The sequence below is a fragment of the Hibiscus syriacus genome, unplaced genomic scaffold (genome assembly GCF_006381635.1).
Source record: "Hibiscus syriacus cultivar Baekdansim isolate YM2019G1 unplaced genomic scaffold, ASM638163v2 tig00111342_pilon, whole genome shotgun sequence".
Classification (NCBI taxonomy): domain Eukaryota; kingdom Viridiplantae; phylum Streptophyta; class Magnoliopsida; order Malvales; family Malvaceae; genus Hibiscus; species Hibiscus syriacus.
This window is the reverse complement of record NW_024063066.1, coordinates 807467-829573: the sequence shown is the minus strand read 5'-3', so window position 1 is coordinate 829573 and position 22107 is coordinate 807467. Positions and strand designations below refer to the sequence as shown.

The window sequence follows — 22107 nt, the reverse complement described above, 5'->3', positions numbered from 1 at the left end:
GTTATTTTTTTAAAATAAAATACTATTTAAAAATATTTTTTAAAAATATGAACCTAACATGTGTCATTTAACGGTTTTTTAACGATAGACACCTAAAAGTGTGACGGAGAAAACATTAGTCACATATTTTTAATAAAACATTATTTAAACACTAAAAGTCAATTTTGAGTATAGTTTAGATATTTATTTTGATATTAAGTATTTTTAGTAAGACAAATTTATGTAAATAGATAGTATATTAAGACCCCGTTTGGCGTGACTTTCTAAAATCACTTTTAAGTGAAAAGTCCGTTTTAACTGTAAAATCAATGTCAAACTGATAAAATTTGAAGAAAAAAAATATTACGGTGGAAACAGTAGTTTCGAACCAACTGCAAAAGCTAGGATATCTAGCTTTTTCAGTTTCAACTTTGTGTTTGGAAGCAAATTATAATTTTACCCTTATTAACACATGGGTTCCACTAAATTATGTATTTACATTTTATTTTAATAATTTAATACTAACATCCTTAAAAAAATAATTTATCACTTAATAATTTATTTCAATTACTAGTGTTTTTTATAATATTCTTTTTGTCAAAAAAATATTTAAATCATTATTTCATAATAATTTAATATACACGTGTTAAAAAGTATTGATAATATATTTTTCTTAATAAAATATTATATATATATAAATATTATTAATGAGTTATTTTAAAATATTTTTTATATTTTAATTATAGTTTAAGTTTATATATATTTTATATAAGTGTAAATATATTTTAAATATTATATTTTAAATTTACAACATAATATCTATAATAGACATTTTATCTTTTAAAATTTAATTTTAAACAACAATACCAAATAATCAAATTTTAAACTACACTTTTATAATATCTTTTAAAAATTCATTTAAAGCCATTTTTTAAAAGTTACGTGAAACTGACCGTCAGTTATTCCCCCCACCCCCCTTTTGTTGTGGGCTTGTGGCGACCAATGAAGTTGTTGGGCCCTTTTTCTCACGGACACTACACATTTCAGCAATGGGTTGAAAAATATACCATGTTGTCTCATTTAAATTTTTATTTTTTTAATATTTTTATTAATAATCTTTTTTTATTTTTTTAAAATTTTATAAGTATATACTCTTTTAAAATTTTTATAAAATTTTTATTAACGGGGTTGGTTGAAGTGGTCAGCAGGTTGATATCGCTTAAGCAATGTCTTAGGTTCGAGTCCTTGTGTATGCAGAAAATCTCCGTTGAGATACTCACCCACCAAAGCTAGAGGTACGACCTGGGTTGATCTAGATTAGTCAAGACGAAGCCTTGAAACGGGCAACCAAATCTTTTTTTTTTATAAATTCGTTCCTTAGTATAAAATCTTAAACTGTGTTCGTATATGTAAGCTAAAAACAAGTAACAAACGTTTAGGGTTTAAGGGGTCTTATATTAGGATTATAATTTAAGGTTTAAAATTGATATTTCTCTTAGAAGCAGGGATATGTATGCTTCGTTTCATTTAAAAAAACTAATTTTTCTTTCGATTCATTTCAATTATCGATATTTTATATTAATTTTTAAATTTTATTTTATGACTTTTAAAATAATATTAAATGGCTAACAAAAACCAAGAAAAGATAAATAATAATAAAATAAATCAGCAATTATTTTGTTATTTGATAAACAATCAGACATATCCACCGTTATCTCTGACAACACTAACTAATTACAAAAGTTAAATCAAATTATTTTAATCATAATAAATTGAAAAAAAAAAACAGACCGATTCCCCAAACAAAACCCACACTAATTAATTAATTTAAGGGTAAAGTATAGTAATGGTCACTGAACATTTCTAAAGCTTGCATTTAGGTCCCTCAACTTTTAAAAATTGCAATACAGTCCTCCAACATTTATTCCGTTTGCAATATGGTCCCCCAACTTAAACCACCATTAGAAAATTAGGGTAAATTATATAAATGGTCATTGAACTTTTTAGGCACTTGAATTTAGGTCCCCCAACTTTTAAAACTTGCAAAACAGCCCTCAATTTCATTCTAAACCCCAAATTCTAAAGTAATTCAATTTTATTCTAAACCCTAAATTCCAAAATAATTCAATTGAATTCTAAAATACTTCAATTTAAGGTTTAGAATGTAATTGAATTATTTTGGAATTTAGGGTTTAAAATGAAATTGAATTACTTTGGAATTTTGAACATGAATTTACTATTTAGAATAAAATTGAATTACTTTGGAATTTGGGGTTTAGAATGAAATTGAGGGCTGTTTTGCAAGTTTTAAAAGTTAGAGGACCTAAATTCAAGTGCCTAAAAAGTTCAATGACCATTTATATAATTTACCTTAATTTTCTAACGGTTGTTTAAGTTGGGGGACCATATTGCAAATGGAATAAATGTTGGGGGACTGTATTGCAAGTTTTAAAAGTTGGGGGACCTAAATGCAAGCTTCAGAAATGTTCAGTGACCATTACTATACTTTACCATTAATTTAAAAATGAAAAAGAATGAAATTGTCACCCTCCTATCTTAGAACTCCACGTGTCCCTTTCGTTTTGCCCTTCATTTTATTTTGTTTGACTTAAAGGGACCCCTACACTAATAGAAAATCAGCAATTGGGAAACACACAACGTGAAAAAAAAAAGAAATAGCCCCGTTGTTAGATAGCTTTATTGCATTATTTTTATTCCCTTGATCAACTCACGAGTTGTTCTTCGTTCTCCGGCGGCTGCTGCGACGGTTGTTGATGCGGTGGTGCACGGTGGTTGTTATCGTTGTTCGTTTCCTTGAGGCTTTGTTGTTGCTGATAGACTTGTCTTAGTCTCTCGATTTCCTTCTTCAATGCTTCTTGATGAGCTGGAATTTTAATACAAAAATTTAATATTTAAGCAATTAAGATAATGATAGTAATCAATTATAGGCAAAAAGATATTAGAATTCCATGTAATTTTATCGTATCATCTGCATGTTAATCTATCACTTTGAATTATCATATGAGCACGTGTACTGCCATAAACGTGGATTTGCCTTATATAATCAAGAAACGAGTGTTACCATCTTTGAAGATATTGTCTTGAGCCAAAGCTGCAATTCTTTGCTTCAAAGCGCTATTATCAACATTGAGAATCAGTCTTTGATGATCCAAGAATGCAACCCTTGGTGATAATGCTGATACTTCACCCTTCATTTTTGTATATAAAATCAAAATTTGTTTATTTTTTTTATAAAATAAGTATATAAATATGGATAATATAATATCATAGTCTAATTTGCACCTGTAATGTTGTGACGCTCCTTTCAAGCTCTGAAATATATTGCAGCTTTCTCACTCTTGATCTCTGTGCTGATTGCCGGTTTGCCAGAATTCTGTTCATTGTTCATATCAACGAAAGGTTTAAATATGGTTGGGGGGGGACAATGGGGTTTGTTTTTTTAATGTTTCTTTTACCTTTTAACCCTCTTCGGATCAACGAAAGGGTCGCCATTGGAGTTTGATGGGGGCTGACCAGCTTGTGGTTCGGGTGAGCTCTCCACCTCTCCCGGTTCATTCTTGGGCTGTTGCAGATCCAGGGACGGCGCCGATTTCTCATCATTGTTGCTGTTTTGATCCGACGTCGATGAGGATACGGTCAGGGCAGCAGCCATGGTGATGACGGCAACGTCGTCGGACAACATAGACATGAGCTGCTCGTCGTCATCGAGGCTCATCATGGCATTGTTATTATTGTTGGAGTACCTATGATCTTCCACTAATGGTTGCTCGAGGAAAGCGATGGAGTCGCTGATGGAACGACGGTGAGCCCCGCGGCGTGCCGACGAGAAGTCGAGGAACTCGTCCACCCACGAAGACTGCTGGCGGTGGCTGTGGTGGTGGTGGTTTGAGCCATCCACGAAGTAACTGTGCCAATTCTGGGTCATGTTGGGCACTTTTGGAGGTAATTGTGCCATCCTAAAACCAATGACACAAACCCCAAACTCAAAATACAGAACACGAAGCAAAATGAATCATAGAAAACACTAAAACCAAAGCTAATCTAAATCAATAACAACTAGCCAGCTAACTACACAAACCAACACAAAATCTTTACAGAAAAGCCCCTAAATAAAAGGAAAGTATCAAGAGAGGTGGCATCAACCATATTGAGTATTATTAGTTTATATCTTAGGGGGAGGTGGGTCACATGGGGGGTGGGGATTAGGGACAGCTAAGCAGCAGCTGGCGGCTTTTCTCCGATTGGAATCGGCACCACCACGTGCCGATGTGACCCTTTTGATTGGCATCAACCATATTGAGTATTATTTTACGTACACAAACATTATCTGTTAACCTATTCCAACATAAGGTGTATGCATTTGGATGTGTGGTTTGTGTTCAGAGATAGTTTTATTACGATACTCGACTCTACTCTAATTTTTTATTATCGGTGGTCTTTTATTTATTTGATCTCTTGTTGTAGTTCGTTTATCGATACAGGCATATCTATTAGCATCTCTATTTTGTTCAAGTATTTTGGATGAACTTTTAACTTTTTCCTTGTATGACCCCTATATGATCTTAAGTGACTAATTTCATGTTAATGTTTATAGGAAATATCCTAATATGCGTTTAATTTACATTTATAGTTGTAAATTATCATTGTAAATTTAGGTTTTTTCCCAATAAAATTAACCACTTCTATTTGCGTCAAATTTTTTCACACATATTTAGGATTGTTGGATGAGTGAAAATAGATGACTGAGATTGATTCATTGTTTGTTCTTTTAGTGAATATCTTCTCACTTCTTACTGTTAATCTCAGATATTCGAATATGGAATCTCAAAGATCTTATGATCTCAACCTTGTCATTAAACTAAGACCTTATTCAGAGGCAAATCTAGGGTGTTTGACAAGGGCCAAGCCCCCTATATTCTATAAAATTCTATTTTGTTCTTTAAAACAAAATTATGTAAAAGGGTAAATTGTATTTGCCCCTTAAATTCTTCAGATATTCACTTTAGTCCTTAAAATGAATGTCTAAAAAAAATATATGGAAAGAATATATATCATTACTCCATCTTAGAAAGCTAATAATTTAATTAAGCTCCTTTTGTCACTTCATTAAATGGAAGATTTTTATTTTTTGGCCTCTCTTAAAAATTAATAATTCAAACAAAACCCTTCTAACACACATTTATATAGTGAACAAGATCGACGAAGGTAGAAAATTTTCTACCTTGATCCTCAACATAAAATTTCAAGTTAAAAGATCAACGAAGGTAAAAAAAATTCTACCTTGATCATTAACATAAATTTTCAAGTTAAAAGATCGACGAAGGTAGTAAAAAATTTATCTTGATCCTCATCATAAATTTTCTACCTTTGTCGATCTTGTTCACTATATAAATGTATTATGAAGTATGAATATTTACATATATATAGTAAAACAATAATGCATAGTGTGTGATGTATGTAGTGAGAAGATGTAGGGAATTTGGGGTATGGAGATGAGCGTGAGAAAGAAAATGAACTTGTAAGTAGGGATGGATCGAGAGATGAGTGGGGAGAGTCACTCTCTCAAACTTTAAAATTATCATATATTTCAAAGTTTTTTTTATATTTTTTATTAAAAATCTATTTTCGCTTCTGAAATTTTATAAATTTAAGTTAGTCTACCTTAAATTAAAGTTTACCCCTAACATAAAATTTTAGGTATGTCCCATTTTTTTTCCATGTGAACCGTCTTTTAAGAGCCCCTACCCTTTGTCTTCAAATCAGACTCACATGGACTCTAATGTGACCCACTGACCCTTATTGTTTATTCATTTACCCCCCAGCTTCTTGGTCCCTTCCATCATCTCACGATGGCATTTATGTTGGCATTTATATATATATTTTATGTTAAAATAATCACTTTAATAATTGGTTTCAAAAACTATAAAACAATCCTCACATGTATCAAATAGTTATAAAATAATCATTAAATTCTATCAAATTTTTATAAAACAATCATTAAAATCTATAGAACTATAATAAAATGATCACCGAATTTATCAAACTTATACAATAGTTACGACACCGCAATAATCATTTTGTAACAATTTGATAAATTTAATTATTTTAAAAATTTGATGACTGAAATAATTATTTTAAAATAATTATTTAAAAACTTAAACATGGAGATTTAGATCTTAAAACTAATTAATAATTAAGAAAAGTAAAAGTCAAGGACCAGCTGGCTTGAAATATTAAATACCTTGTTTTTTATTCTTATTATTATTATTATTACAGTTGAATTATTTTCGGAATTAAAAATATTCGGGGAAAATTAAATATTTCATATAGTGCATTTATTGGCCTTTTAATTTCTTATAGCGCCTTGTTATTCTTCAAAAAATTTAAAATTTTTATTAGGTTTTTTATATTTTATAAATATTTTTGTTAGAATTATATGACTAGGGATGGCAACGGGCCGGGTTCGGGTCGGGTATTGGTCTCCCATCCCCGTCTCCGTTTAAAAAGTCCATATCCGTCCCCGTTTAAAAACCGCGGAGATTTAAACGGGGATCCCCATCGGGTAATCGGGGAAAACCGCGGGGAAACGGGTATCCCCGTTTCCGTTTAGCATAAACAGTTATTTAAACGGGTATCGGGCTGGGTATTGGGCCGGGTATATATATATTTAAATTAAATATATAAATATAATATATATATATATATATATATATATATATTAATTTAAATTAATATATATTTAATTTAAATTAAATTTATTAATATATATATATATATAATTATATTTAATATTTATCGAGCCGGGTATCGGGTTGGATAATCGGGTAATCGGGGTGGGGATTACCAAACCCGTCCCCGTCCCCGTTTAGCATAAACGGTTTTTTCCCATCGAGTTCGGGTTTTTTGTCATCCCTATATATGACTTGAATTTTGTTTAATCTGAATTAAAAATTTTGTAATACAATTTATTTATTTAATAAATAAAATAGTTAGAAAATAGGGAGACTTACAAGGTGAAGGATCCGTTAGATTCGAGTCCATCTATTTCCAAAATGGATAAACGACTTGTTGTTGGGTTGAGGTTTGGGATGGATATGGATCCGGTCGAATTTTTGGTCAACTTAATCCGAACCATAATGATAACCCTCCACCCGAAACATGATTCGAGTTTAGAGATGATTTTATTCGATCTGAATTCAACCTAATTTTCTGAAATAAAATTCAAATTCGATTTGAGTCGATTTGGATTAAATATATTTATAAAAAAATATATTATTTTTTATTTAATAAAAAAATGAATTTAATTGAAAGAAATATATAAAAGGATTATTATTATAATGATCCTAAATATATAAGCTAAATTTATATTATTTTCAGATTGGGTCGGGTATATTTTATTTTAAATCTGAACTCGATCTAACTCAACTTGAACTTAATACTATTAAAAAAATCTGATCCAATCAGATCAGATCAGGCCAGAACACTTCGAGTTCAGATCTCGTGCCTATCCTAATTAGGTAATTGAAATAAGACCCATCAACCTATCCAAATTCTTGACCCGACCCGAGCCGATATTGGCCCCTTCCTCACTCTAACCCACTGTTTTCTTCCTGTCTTTTTGCAATTTCAAAATCTATCTCTCGGACTCCACCGATCTCTGTCACCAGATAAAATTTTCTTCATATATTCTTAATCTTTTTCCAAAATCCGAAAGAACCGACCCTGTGACCTGAAATGGCGGCGTATAGAACAGACGATGACTACGATTATTTGTTCAAACTAGTATTGATCGGAGATTCGGGTGTTGGGAAATCGAATTTGTTGTCGAGATTTGCGAGAAACGAGTTTAACCTCGAGTCAAAGTCCACAATAGGAGTAGAATTTGCAACCCGAAGTATTCGGGTCGATGATAAGGTCATCAAGGCACAGATTTGGGACACTGCTGGGCAAGAAAGGTAGATCTTTTAAAACTTTTTATTTGTTTATTTTGCTTACAATTATTTCATGAAGTTGGAGTATTTGGTAATTTGGAGCTGTTTAGTAGCTGCTGGAGAAATGTTGGAAAATTAGATTCAAGTAGCTCTTATCATTTTTGCTTCTCGTCTGTTTTTGTAAGTGTTCGTTGGGGGAATTTTTTTAGTGATTTGTTTTGGGGGAAAAGAAGGTGCTTTTAGACTACAGGATTGCTTTGGTGAAGTTTAAGGGTTAGGGTTTCCTTTGTTTGGGCTGTTTGGTTGCTAAGAAAATGTGGAGCAAACTGCATTCAGAATTTTCCTTTTATGTTAAAGCATGTGTGGACTTCGATTGTTGTTATTTGATGAAAAGTATGTTTTTTTTCCTTCTGGGATTCATGTATTGATCTAAATGTCACGGTTTGAAGAGGATTTCATTTGTATATCCAATCCATGGCATGTTGGTCTCGAATTCCACATGTTAACCTTGTTCTGTCTTGAAGTTCCTTTAGATGTCTGAAATTTAAGACATTCTTTTAGCTGTAAACGCCGATGCTTGGATTTGTATCGGAACATCTTTACACCTCCTCGGAGGGCATGTTTTCGTTTTTGCTTTAACTCTGTGCTATACGAAGGCTTGTCTTGCGGACCTGGATGTTCTGCAAATTGTTGCCCGGATGATTTTCTCAGTGATATTTCCCCAGGAGAGTATATAGACCAGAGTGAGCTTCCATGAAAACATTATTTGTATAAGCTTTAGATGTCCTTGATTTATAGATTGAGAGACCTAAGGCCTTTTCGAATTAAATGGCACCAGCATTGAGAACTTGTAGAGCATGAAATGAACGTTCTGCGTTGTCTCTCCTTGAAGTCGAACATTAGGGTGCCGGATGGCCGAGTTGTTACCATCGCTGGAGTTGTCAAAGCTTGATATGTTCCATAAGCTTTTTAATAGTTGTTTTCTTGTTATATATATATATTTTTTCAGATACCGGGCGATTACAAGTGCATACTACCGAGGAGCCGTTGGTGCGTTGCTCGTCTATGACGTCACTCGACACATCACGTTTGAGAATGTTGAGAGATGGTTGAAAGAACTACGGAATCACACGGATTCTAATATCGTGATTATGCTCGTCGGTAACAAGGCAGACCTACGACACCTGCGTGCCGTTTCCATGGAGGACGCCAAAGCCTTTGCCGAGAAAGAAAATACGTACTTTATGGAGACATCTGCCCTCGAGTCCCTGAACGTAGAGAATGCGTTCACCGAAGTGCTGACTGAAATCTACCATGTCGTAAGTCGAAAAGCACTCGAAGTAGGGGATGATCCTGCAGCATTGCCTAAGGGGCAAACCGTCAACGTCGGAACCAAAGACGATGTTTCGGCCATCAAGAAACTCGGCTGCTGTTCGGATTAATCGTTATATGATTTCGAGTGTCGAAAAGTTTCCTCAAACTTTCTTTCTCATTAAGAAAACCTTCCCTCGTTGTGTACTATTATCCTTTAAGCTTCCCCAGTTTTAACAGCATTACCCAAGTTTTAACAGCAAAAAAATCTTTTGTCTAACGATTTTATCCCAAATATATTATCCTTGCATGATATTTCTGGTCTTTATAATTTTATACTAATATTTTATTTTAATTTATGTTGATAAAAAATAATCATTACACATAATAATAAACTAATTATTCATCTTTGATAAATGACTCACGATTAGGGATGGACATGGGTCGGGTCGGGTTGAGTTATCATCCATTTAACCGACCCAAAAATTATACATAATCTATGTAATCTGAATTCGACTTGAAAAATATGCACCTTCTACTTGATTTGAACTCGATCTGCCTTTTTTTGAACCCAATTTGAAATAATATATTTATTAAAAAATATTTTTTTTATTTAATAAAAATATGAATTTAATTGAAAAATAATAAACAAATAGGTATTATTGTAATTATTCTTACATATATAAGGTAAAATTATAAATTTTTTTCTAGTCGAGTTGAATATTTTTTATCCTAAACCCGACCCTAATATAACTTCTAAAAGACCCCGACTTGACCAAATAAATATATTTAGATCTTGACAAATGGATTTAATTTATAAGTAGATTAAAAATTAACTCATCTTGAATCTAATTTAATACGTTTTTTATTAAATTAAGGTGATTACAAAGTAGTATTTATTATAAATATTCTCAATCATTTGACAATAAACACTCAATCACCTTGTTGCAACCGTTGGTACTCGAACTCGTGACCTCTAGGAATAACACTGATTCCTTTAACTATTGAGATAAGTTGGTTTGTGCATCTAATATGTTTTTTAACTCGATTAAACACGACTATATATATATCGAAAGTAAACTTATTTCGATAGAATAAATCATTCATTCCAAATTCATCATTGAATAAGGAGGAAAATGGCAACCAAATGGATATAGGAAGTTGAAGATTGGTTGTGTCGGTATAGTGGCGGAACTTGGAGATAGAGAATGAGAGGTCAACTTAAACATCAAGAACTAAGAGGTTCAAATTAAAATTTTAATTTTTTTGAAGGGTTTAGTTTAAATTTTCCCCAAAAAATTAGGGTCTAACTATTTTTTTTTTAAAAATTGAGAGGCTAATGAGAATTTTTAAAAATTATAGAAGGGGTTTAATTAAAAAGATTAAAAATTTTAAAGTTTAATATGAAATTCAAAAAATTTTGGGGGCAAAATTAAATATTTTAAAATTTTTATGGGTCTAAATTATAATTTTTGAATGGGTAAATTATATCAATCTTCACTGAACTCTACTCTCTCATATTTCACTCATTGCACTTAAAATATGTTCAATTTATTCACTGAATTTAACACAATTAGTATTTTTGGTCACTCAGTCGTTTCTCGCTAAACGACGTTATAAATGAGTTGTTATAGATACAAAATGACGTCATTTTAATGAAAATTTTATTTTTCTAAAACAGGGTCATTTTAACACCATTAAATATTAAACGGATGAGTGGCAAAATATGCTAATTGTATTAAATTCAGTGAAAAAATTGAATGAAATTAAAGTACGGTGAGTGAATAGGAGAGAGATTAAAGTTCAGTGATGATCATTGTAATATACTTTTTAAATTTTGCGAGGGCTATGGTTCCGCTAGTCCCGTGTCGGTAGGCTTGGAAAATGGACAAAATCCATCACAAAATATCAATATAAATATTAATTATTTTATTATTATTATTTTAATAAAACTGGTAAAAAATTACTGAAAAAATTATTATTTTTATTGGTTTTATTATTATTGAGCGTTTTATCGGGTTTGATAATATATCCAATAGAAAAAAATAATGTTTAGGTAGCTCTTTATCGGATATATTACCAAACTCAGTAAAGAGCACAATAATAAAACCGGTAGAAATAATAATGTATTAGATGATTTTTTACCGATTTTGTTAAAAAAATAATAACAAAACCGGTAGAGTATTTCTTTAGTCGTATATTAAAGTTGTCATACGTTAGAACTTCCTAAATTAAGTGATAATTATGATAATAATAATTTATTTAAAACATCAATATAAATATTAATGCATTTTAAAATATTTCATTATAATTATTTTATCTTATGATAACGGTCATGTTGAATTTATACATTACAAGATTTCTTTATCGAGTTTCTGATAATTTTAAAAATATACAAATTATCTTAAATTAATAAATAAAAAACCAAGTTAATATTTTGATTTCCAAAAGTATATGATCTTACCATAAATTTACAGAAAAAGTATATAATACCCTTAAAAATTCTAAATTATTCTAAAAAACAAATCAAATTGTATAATAATTAATTATTGAGTTAATTAAAGTTATTATATTAAAATATTAAATAAGTAAACCATTTTAATTTGGTATATATTTTTAATTTAAAATTATTAATTATATCCAATTTTATTCAACTTACATGTTTTAAATAAAACTTACACCAGAAACGTAGTTTTCAACATTCCTCTCAAGATGATGCTAAAATAGTAGGAAAGTATAAAATATAATTTGTTAATACAAAATTAAAAAATGACATAAATTGAATATAATAATTTTTTTTACCAAGAACATAACTTTTTAAGATTGATGATATATTTTAAGTTGAAATAAAAAATTAATCGAACTGAAATTATTATAAATTTGGTAATTTTTTCGGTTGTAAATCCTTTACTTGTTGCAATATAACTTTTCTGTTACAATAGAAAATGTTGCAAATTGTATAACTTTTTAGGTTGCATGTAATAATTTCTATGTTAAAAATCGTCAGAAATTAACCTTAAATTAGATTGTCGCGTAGCATAATTGTCTATAGATAGTATGTTCATTGTCAAATAGTTGAGAGTATTTGGAACAAATACTATCACTTCTGAGTACATAATATTAATAAAAAAGGAAAATTTATGCGTTTAGTACTTAAACTATCAGTTTTGATCCGTTTTAATACCTAAACTGTTAATTTTTCATAATTATACCTGAAATTTAATTTTTGTTTATTTTAATATCATTGTTCAAAATTTAACGTTAAATTTTGAAGAAAAAAAATTAAAAAATTAAAATACTAAAACGAATTAAAATTAATAATTTAAATATTAAACACGTTAATTTTTAACAGTAGGATATTTAAATGAAACACAAATTAAAAAAATAAAAATTTAACTAAAACTATACTAAAAGTACTAAATGCTCGTGTTACCCTAGTAAAAAAAAATTGTAGGCGTTATAAACCAGGTTGATCTTTAGTCTCTAGCGGCTTTGGTTGCAGATCTCCTTATCTGTTCATTCAACAAAGACAAAAGGAAAAAGAAGAAAAAAGATGAGCAAATCCGAGTTCTCAAAGCTTCACATTGCCATGTTTCCATGGGTTGCCTATGGTCACTTCATCCCCTTCCTCCATCTCTCAAACAAGCTTGCTGAAAAAGGCCATCAAATTTCATTCCTTTTGCCTAAAGGTGTGCAACCAAAGCTTGAAAACTCGAACCAATACCCCACTTTGATTCACTTCTTCCCTCTCCTTCTTCCCCATGTCGATGGCCTCCCTCCACATGCTGAAAGTACATCTGTTGTTCCCCTGAACCAACAAAAACACCTTGCTTTTTCTGTTGATCAAACCAGAGATCAAGTTGAATCCATCTTCAAGGCCATAAAACCTGATATAGTTGTTTATGATTTCTGGTTTTGGATCCCATCTTTGGCTCGCCAACTCGGTATTCGTTCCATGTTGTATGTAGTTGTTTCCTCCATGTCGATAGCGTACAACACTAAGATGGTAGCAAAAGAAACGACTCCAGAAGAGGCGACTGAGTTGCCTCCTGATTGGCCTTCTTCCGCCGTGAGATTCAAAGCAGAAGAGGCTCCTATAGTGCTGTTTAAGGCTGAGGATTTCGGGAGTGGACTGACGTTTTACGAAAGGATAAGGACTACCATTGTAGAAAGTGATGCTGTTGCTTTCAGGACTTGTTATGAAATCGAGGGACCATATTGTGATTATGTTGCTAAAGGATTCGGAAACCCTGTTTTGTTAACCGGGCCTTGCTTGCCCGAAACGAAGACCCCAATGCTTGATGAGAAATGGGCTAATTGGCTGAGTCAGTTCGAGCCAGGATCCGTTGTTTTGTTCATTTGGAAGCCAGAGTCAGTTGCAGAAAGATGAGTTCCAGGAGTTGGTTCTTGGGTTCGAGTCATGTGGGTTACCATTTCTGTTAGCTTTGAAGCCGCCGGAAGGATGCTCGACAGTAGAAGAGGCACTGCCGGAGGGGTTCCAAGAGAGGGTTGAAGGAAGAGGGTTGGCATATGGTGGTTGGGTTCCACAAGAGCTGCTATTACACCACCCAAACATAGGGTGTTTTGTGAACCACTGTGGGTATGGAACAATGTGGGAGTTTCTACTCAGTGACTGTCAAATCGTGTTGATTCCTGAAATTGGGGATCAAATTCTGAACACTAGGTTGTTGGTGAATGAACTCCAGATCGGTGTAGAAGTTGAGAGAGGTAAAAACAGACAGGTCTCAAAGGAATCATTGAGTCGAGCCATCGAGTTTGTGATGGACAAGAGCAATGAAACAGCTAATATGTTGAGGGCAAACCATGCTAAGCTGAAGCAAAAACTATCTAACAGAGATCTTCAAGAAGAATATATCAACAATTTAATCCAAGCTCTGCAGGATCTTGTCAAAAAATAGGAACAAAATGGATAAATCCAATGTAGAATCCTATTTCTGCTTGGTAATGAACAATTATAGGCTAAAACTTAATATTGTAGCATGAGATTGCATAATGGAAGTCTGTACAAATGTTGATAATTACAGAGCCAACAAATATTTGTTTGCCTGTTAGATATCCACAAGTTCATTTACAAAATACTCGCAAATATCGATTTATGGTTTAAACAGACCATAAACCATTTTATGTAGTTTACTACTTTTGTTGGATAAAAGTCACCCCCATGCTTTATACATCCTTGGATTATGTGGCTAATGCCTCCGATTTGCATATCGGGCATTCGTTCTTCACCAGGAGCCATTTTCTTAAGCAACTTGCGTGATACTTGTGCCCACAATCAAGAGTTCCGATTTTCTCTTGATTCTTGTAATCCTCCTGCATAATCACAAGAAATGGAATATATTTTAGGAGTGAATGACGACACCGTGATGAATAAACTGTGATTCAAACTAGAACAAAGAGAAAATGCGAGCTTCAAGCTTTTCGACGATGAATAGAGTGAGCTAAGCTGCAAGATCTCTCAATTACCTGGCAAATTGTACAAAATTCAGGTTCCTGGTCGACAGGTGCCACTTCTTCCAGGTTAATATTTGTTGCAAATGTTGAATATGATCTTGTTTTCAATTTATATCTGATGGTTTCATCTGATAAACCAGTGTTAACATTTCCAATCCGCTCTCCCAGAGCGAGCAACTCCTGTGGTCATTTGGAAAGTTCAAAGAAATGGTTGGTAAAACAAAAGCTATATAACATGCAAGACAACATTTAAAGGGATTCATCATACCTCGTAAGACATGTCCTCTATATCCAAGCGCATATCTCTGTGATGATCAATAAGATTCCCGACTTCTTCATAAAATTCTGGGAACTCGAGCACAGCAACTCCCTGCAACAAGTTAAATAAAGGATATCAGCATATATATAAAACCAAAAAAGTGTCAGCCATATATGACTATGAGTTTCTTTATCCTAGTTTCAGAAAAGAAAACAAACGGAAAATGAACAGAGATAGCATTGCGGAAATGTAAAACTGTACTTACATCAGGTGGGAGAACTCTCAGGTGAGGGAGATTGCGGTGTCTCAGAGATGTCTCAGGTAAAGCACCACTTTCCCGATGAGGATGATATATCCTAAAGCCAGTAGGTGGAACTGGTCCAAAATGCCTACGCCCGACTGCCAAACCATCCTGTGAGGGGTTCATGGTGCTCTGTGAGGCATAACTCACAGGAAAGCAATAAGGAGAAGCTGGTACTTGCAGATGGACATTAATGCTGTGGCCTCTCGCTCCTTCGATAGGTGGTGTAGGATGATGGAAGTTTGGGCTGCAAAGATCAAGAGGAGAATGTGAGAAATTTGTGGAACTTCTATGCCTAGTCTCCATAGGTCCACCAACAGTGCTACCTGTACCGAAACAAGTAAAAGGCAATCAGTTTCAAGGTAAAACATATTCCTACAAGATCTCATTTATATCAACGCTTCTTTAAATAAAAAGGATATATATATATATATATATATATTTAGATAGAGAAAGTACCATGCATATAAGGAACACCAGGAGCCTGAGTCCAAGCTGAGGCACCTCCATCTGTCATAGTTGGAGGAAAAGGTTGACCCAAGTAGTTTCCTTGAAAATAATGGTTGGCATTTTGCATCAAAACAGGATCCACTACAGTTGCCCCTAATCTGTTCCTCGCACTCCTTTGAGATCCCACATCTCTAATTTGAGGAGGGCCGTTTCCCCTACGGTGAGACGCAAAGGATGCAGCATCCACCTTGCCAACCCCATCAGGATTCCTAGTATTTAATGGTGTAATCGAGGAACTAGAGCTTGATGAGGCATTAAAATGCTGAAAATTTCCGGGGATTCCTTCAGAATTTTTTGTCTTATATAAGCCCCTTACATTATCCATGAAGTGGCAATTCCTTGCATATTCATCTGCAGATACTCCAATGGGACCGTAGTTGCTGGAAGATGGCATCTGATCTGTGATTCCATGATTTACAGGAATACTGGATGGTGTAGCCGCATACGGAACATAATAGTTGGATGCACTTCCAATACCAAGATCAAGAATTGGGGAATGATGATGATGCTGAACACCAGGGTACTGGGGGAATGCATAGAACATACCATTGTCATAATGCTCGGGTAAGGGATGCCTATCAAGGTTAGTAGTGCTTCCTGGAGCTGTGATGGCCATCTGGATATCAGGTGACGGGTAGTTCGTTATGCCACTCAAAAAGATGCAGGGTTCAGGATGCAGATACCCCTGACCTTGTTGATCCATTTCTAAATCAATAGGGCATAGCATATTTCTTTGGCCCATGCTGTTCTAATAAACTGTTGTTGCAGCTTCAGAACGAAAAGAAAAAGATAAAAGCTCAGCTTGGTTCCAAATGATAAACCATATAATTATTCAACCAATATACAAAGAAAACATAAAAACAGAACATAATATGAAAATGCCGGAAAACCTATAACTTTCGGAAAAAACAAAAAGGAAGTATTTCCTTTATCCAACTTGAGAGCAGAAATGCAACAAAATCCAAAGCATGCTAATAATGCCTTCTCATCTTGGTTTTAAAAAGCATAAAGCGCCCTAAAGCGCCTAGGGTCCCAGACGCCGAAGCGCTAAGCGAAAGCGCTCGCTTTATGCACAAGAAGCGCCAAAGGCCGAAATTCACAAAAAAATACAAAATATTTATAAATTATCTTATAAATACTTAAATATCAAAGTGTCAATACATATATTCAAAACTTATAAGTACTTAAACACCAAAATATAATTCTCAATTTACTTATAAGTTATAACACTTAAATACTTATATACGATTAACCATAAGACTATACGAGCATATTAATCTCAAAAGATGGTCTACACCAAAAGTAGTCTAAAGTGAGATGAACAAAAGTATTTTTCTAAACCCTCAATTCCTTATAACTAAAAATCCTCTAAATCGTCATCGTCATCAACTCGGACAACACCATCTCCTTCATCACTAGACACTCCAATATCTTCTTCCATCTCATCTTCATCAACTAAGCATCTATGAGATGGTCTACTAGAGATAGGATTATGAGCAGGAGATTTTCCTTTATCATTTCTCGATGGTCCGGCTCCATCATTCACTACTTTTGGTGCTCTAGTTAGATAACTAGGCTCATATGCACCGGAAGCGTTAGCAACATCACTCTATGTCAAATCCTCACCAACAAACACCGCCTCATCATCTTCATCATCTTCCATTCTTCCCATCAACCACTCATTGCTCTCATCAATATCTTGCAAAAGAATGGGATCGATCTCCTTACTTTTAGCTCGGCGCTCCAAGGCATGATTGAATTTCACAAACACCATGTCATTCAATCTAGATTGTGCCAATCTATTTCGTTTCTTAGTGAAGTTACAAGAAAAAAAAAACCAAAACTGATAATCTAATAGCCCGCTAAACCCTAAATAAGCCCAAAAATCGTATCTGCTAAAGCCCAGAATCGTATATTCTAAACTCGCGATTAAGCGCCGATTAGCGCTTTGCTAAAAGCGCTGCAAAAGCGCCGATTACCACCGCTTAATGAATTCGTAGTGCTTTTGCTATGCTGAAGCGCCAGGGGCCTCGCTCGAGTCGCTTAGCGCTTTAATCGAGCTTAAGCGGCGCTTTTTTAAACTAAGCTTCTCATCTCTAGGGATTTTGTAACATATGCTCCTAGTTAACCATAAACATAAAGCATATCAAGAAAAAAAGATTGCCAAAAGCAAGTAAAAAGTATTTTTCGATTAAGAAAATATTAAATTCCATGGAAACAAGCATTCCCTTAAAACAAAAATGTTGTTTGACCTTTCCCCAGCTCTCAGAGTTTCAAATGTGATCTTCCCATACATGCTATCAAAAATTTCTTTCCTCAAATCATCTAAAAGAAATAATTCATCACCATGATCAAAATAATAACAGATCATCAAAAACTTTCAGTCAACAGATTTGTCTACATGAATCAATGAGGGGAAATTTCGAAAATTTTACTCTCCTGTATATTTAAGTTGTTCATTTAAAAAAAATCTTAATTATTGATAAAATTTTCTAAAAAGAAACAAAAATACTTTCAACTTTTGCTTCAATATTATACCCAATCCTAAAGAGAACCCAACAAATCATCCTAACAAGCTCCTCCTTTGATTATAACCTCTAAGAAACCAAAAAGAGAGAGAGAGAGAGAGAGAGAGAGAGAGAGAGAGATTCAAAAATACATACAATAATTTCCAAAAAGTTGTCAAATTGTTGAATACCCAATATCCAGAAAACAATTATCAACCCAGATTCTTTAACGGCATGCAAATTCAAAACGCGAAGAAAAGAAAAATAAAGGAAGAAACGATGGGGCGGTTTGACTTTGCCGTACCTTATAATCATCAACAAAATCACACCCAGAAAGAGAACACCTGCTTATTTTAAAGCAACCTATAAATAACGGGGAGGAAAAAGAAAACTTCAACGCTTTGTTTATCGAAACCGTGATAATCAAAATTCAGGCAATGTGGAACCCTAAGAATTCAATGATTCCCGTACGATAAACAAAAATCTGTCAAACTAAAAATTAAAAAAAGAAAACAGAGAAAAACCGAATGAAGCAAATAACCGACGGGCGATCGAGAGAAGTGAAAAACTTTATTATTTAGAACAATTAAAAAGAGAGAAAACAAAAAAAAATATTTTAATTTTATAAAATTATCATTTCATTGATTAGAATAAAATATATTTTTAAAATAAATTATTGTATTTTAAAATAACAAGAAATTAAAAAGTGTGTTGTTTTTTAAATAAATACTTTTAAATGTTTAAAATATAAAAATCCTGAAAATTATGAGTTGATAAAACGTTTGAAATTAATTAAAGTAGTCTTTACTTGTTAATACATTATTGTTTTGATATTTAAAATATTTTTTAGATAAATTATCATAACAAATTAACAATAATAAATATTATTAAAAAATAATATATATATATTCACATTTATTTAATGTTTCTTATAATATTGTTAATATGTTCAATTATGTTAGTCTTTTAAAATAACATATTTAAACATTTGGTATGTAAATTTATTATTGATTAAATAAAATTAATTGATTTCTTTTTTCACATGACTTTGATTGTATGCTCAAAGTAAAGAAATCCATGTCATCATGCTGAATAGTAACAACTAAAAATAGGAGTGAAGTTAATAATTTTTTTTAATTAATCTGGAGTAAATACAAGACAATATCTTTATAAAGAATATAAAAAAAACGTCATTTGATTCGTGCAATAATAATTTTAGCCTAGGATTCGAGATAGAATTCAAAAATTCAGGGAAGATGGAAGTTAAAAAAAATTGTATAACACACCTTATATTAAATTATTAATTCTTAAGAGAGGTCAAGATGTAATATTTCATTAAATTAAAAGGCTAATATGGATTAGATTGAAAAAAAATAAAGTTTTAAAGGGAGTAAACAAGGAACTACGCCATTAACCAAATGGGCCCAAGAGACCCCAGTCACCAGGGACGGAATAATAATTAAATATTAACAAGGGCTGAAATATTAGACTATTTAAGAAAAATATAAAAACTTATTAGGTATTTAAATTCGAAATTCAGCATAAACCAAGCGACCTTAGTGATTAAGGGATTATTGTTATCCTTGAGTCCCATCTTTGTACATATTGTTGAGTCGATTGACGAATATGGCCAAGAGGGGTGAATTGGCAATTAAATTTTGGTGGAAGCTTTTGCAGAAAATTGAAAGAAATTTGCACAGCGATTTAGAGTGGTTCGACTTTCTCAACCAAAGTCTACGTCCACTACCTTAGCTATCCACACTAAGGATTTTCCACAAATTCACTTAATTTGTCTTTCTTTTGAGGACAAAGAGTAACCTTACAAACCCTCAAGAATTATACCCCAAATTCTTGAGAACACACTCTCCCAAAGAGAACAATATAAATTTGCAAACTTACAAGGAAATCCTCACAAGGTAGATTGTTTGCATAATTCTAGAACAAAGAAAAGAACACTCAAGAATGAATACAATTGAGCACAATAAATGTTCTTGAAAGCAAAATGAATATTGAATGAAAAATAGGCTTGAAATGCTCAAACTTGAGGTTTGATGTTTTCTCTTTGATTCTCTCTTGATTCTAGTTGCTTGATGTTTATTGTTATTGATCAATGGCTTCTAAGCTTGCTTAAATACACATTGAATTACTTCTGAACGTTGAGGATCATTAATGAAGTTTTTGGAGCCGTTTAAGTGTGAAAACAATTAATATTTCTGCTTGGAGCGTGGGGGAATCGGTTCTCTAAGTGTAAAATTCAAATATTTTGACCGTTGAATAGTGGGGGGAATCGGTTCCCTCCAAGCATACTGGAATTCTCGGAGCCAAACCATTTAGGGAGGAATCGGTACCCCTTGGGGGGAATCAGTTCCCTCTGAGCAATCTGGAATTTTTGGCTTTGAAATGGTTCGAAATATTTTGTAAAATCATTTTGAAATTATTTTAAGATTAAAACTTAATTTTACACTTGAGTAAGGATTTAAAATGAACTTTGAAATACTTTGAGTAATATTTTGATATTCGATTTAATATATCGAATATGCTTAGAAAAAAATCTTTTTCAAAATTAAAATTCTTTTAATTTAATTTGTTATATCGAAACATCAAAATGTTTTCAACACATATATTACCTTGTATTCACCCTAAATTAAAAAAATAAAACTCAAAAGATAACTTCTAATTTGTCTAATATTTAAACTTGCAATGACTTAAATTGTAATAAGACCAAAAATTTGAGAACACATACTTATCATTCTTTAGTTCGACCACTACTTGATTAAATATTTAATAATATTTTTATAGTTTTTAAATTTAAATATTTATTTTTACATAAACTAAAATATTATTAAATTAAAATTATATTAAATATATAAACTTTAACATGGTCAGAATCCTTGTACCCTAAAGGGAGCTCCGTCCCTGCTAGTCACCCTACCTATATAACTTTTGATTCATTTTTGTTGTACTCATTATTAGTTTAGACCAACTAATAATATTATAAAAATATATAAATAAATTTATATCAACTTAAAATAAAAATATCAAATTTTAGATTTCAGACTAGTCATAATTTAGAACATACACTTTTAACCAGATATAAAAAATTAGGATAAACTACGCATTTAGTACATATATTATCAATTTGCTCTATTTTAGTATCTAAACTTTTATTTTATTTTTTCAAAATCATACTTGACATTTATTTTTTGTTTCATTTTAGTATCCCACCGTTAAAAACTTAACCCGTTTAGTACCTAAACTATCAATTTAACGTTAAATTTTGAACTATTGTTCTAAAACGAAACACCTACTAAACTTTAGGTATGATTTAAAAAAAATTAAAAGTTTAGGTACTAAAATGGATTAAAACTAATACTTTAGGTACTAAATGTATAATTTACCCAAAAATAAAAATATGATACGAATATACGAGTAGATAGATTTAGTTGTAGATGAGTTTTGCTATCTAAAGGGGGTAAAAGGGCATTGAATTGGCTGCAAAAGGATAGGGTGTTGAGGGGGAACAAAAGGCTGAGTTTTCATAGGGCATATTCTTGAGTCCCTCCATGCAAATATACTTTCAATTTTGAGCACATTGTGGGTCCAACTATTTTCCTACACAAAAAAGCAAAAGATTGAAAGGGATATCCCACGCTTTGTAGGCACGCCTTGGTAGGGATAGGTATGGGACCGAACCCGACGAGTTTCGACCTAATCGGGTTGATTTTTTTAAAAAAAAATCGGGTTTGGATTTAGGATAAAAAATATCTGACCCGACTCGACCCGAAAAATATATAATTTTACCTTAAATATTTA

The 22107-nt window shown here is 32.3% G+C and overlaps 3 protein-coding genes and 1 pseudogene across 4 annotated transcripts; 2 read left to right on the top strand and 2 right to left on the bottom strand.

The window, feature by feature from the left end:
• Positions 1-2497: 2497 nt before the first annotated feature.
• Positions 2498-4110, bottom strand: LOC120159081 (basic leucine zipper 34-like). Its single transcript, XM_039169751.1, has 4 exons — positions 3456-4110; positions 3283-3373; positions 3062-3188; positions 2498-2863 (listed from the first exon to the last, which is right to left on the bottom strand). Exons 1-4 carry the CDS (start codon positions 3953-3955, stop codon positions 2703-2705), a joined length of 879 nt encoding a protein of 292 aa, XP_039025682.1. The 5' UTR covers positions 3956-4110; the 3' UTR covers positions 2498-2702.
• Positions 4111-7563: 3453 nt separating this feature from the next.
• Positions 7564-9505, top strand: LOC120159114 (ras-related protein RABA1f-like). Its single transcript, XM_039169777.1, has 2 exons — positions 7564-7955; positions 8941-9505. The coding sequence occupies exons 1-2, from the start codon at positions 7735-7737 to the stop codon at positions 9371-9373; spliced, it is 654 nt and encodes a 217-aa protein (XP_039025708.1). The 5' UTR covers positions 7564-7734; the 3' UTR covers positions 9374-9505.
• A 3233-nt stretch (positions 9506-12738) lies between these two features.
• Positions 12739-14199, top strand: LOC120159113 (annotated as a pseudogene).
• Positions 14200-14400: 201 nt separating this feature from the next.
• LOC120159111 (probable E3 ubiquitin-protein ligase ZFP1) lies at positions 14401-18731 on the bottom strand. 2 transcript variants are annotated; one of them, XM_039169775.1, is made up of 6 exons: positions 18599-18731; positions 15737-16555; positions 15242-15603; positions 14986-15087; positions 14730-14897; positions 14439-14576 (listed from the first exon to the last, which is right to left on the bottom strand). In XM_039169775.1, exons 2-6 carry the CDS (start codon positions 16527-16529, stop codon positions 14445-14447), a joined length of 1557 nt encoding a protein of 518 aa, XP_039025706.1. In that variant the 5' UTR covers positions 16530-16555; positions 18599-18731; the 3' UTR covers positions 14439-14444. The 2 variants fall into 2 exon arrangements, with proteins under 2 accessions (XP_039025707.1, XP_039025706.1); XM_039169776.1 differs by lacking the exon at positions 18599-18731 and having other exon boundaries at positions 14401-14576; positions 15737-16529.
• Positions 18732-22107: the final 3376 nt, after the last annotated feature.

Coding starts and splice junctions, on each gene's coding strand:
- LOC120159114 (XM_039169777.1), top strand. CDS start 7,735: ATGGCGGCGTATAGAACAGACGATGACTACGATTATTTGTTCAAACTA. Junction 7,956..8,940: donor GACACTGCTGGGCAAGAAAG/GTAGATCTTTTA, acceptor ATATTTTTTCAG/ATACCGGGCGATTACAAGTG.
- LOC120159111 (XM_039169775.1), bottom strand. CDS start 16,529: ATGGGCCAAAGAAATATGCTATGCCCTATTGATTTAGAAATGGATCAA. Junction 15,088..15,241: donor TGAGAGTTCTCCCACCTGAT/GTAAGTACAGTT, acceptor AACTTGTTGCAG/GGAGTTGCTGTGCTCGAGTT. Junction 14,577..14,729: donor AATTTTGTACAATTTGCCAG/GTAATTGAGAGA, acceptor GTGATTATGCAG/GAGGATTACAAGAATCAAGA.
- LOC120159081 (XM_039169751.1), bottom strand. CDS start 3,955: ATGGCACAATTACCTCCAAAAGTGCCCAACATGACCCAGAATTGGCAC. Junction 3,374..3,455: donor GATCCGAAGAGGGTTAAAAG/GTAAAAGAAACA, acceptor AACAATGAACAG/AATTCTGGCAAACCGGCAAT. Junction 3,189..3,282: donor GGAGCGTCACAACATTACAG/GTGCAAATTAGA, acceptor ACAAAAATGAAG/GGTGAAGTATCAGCATTATC.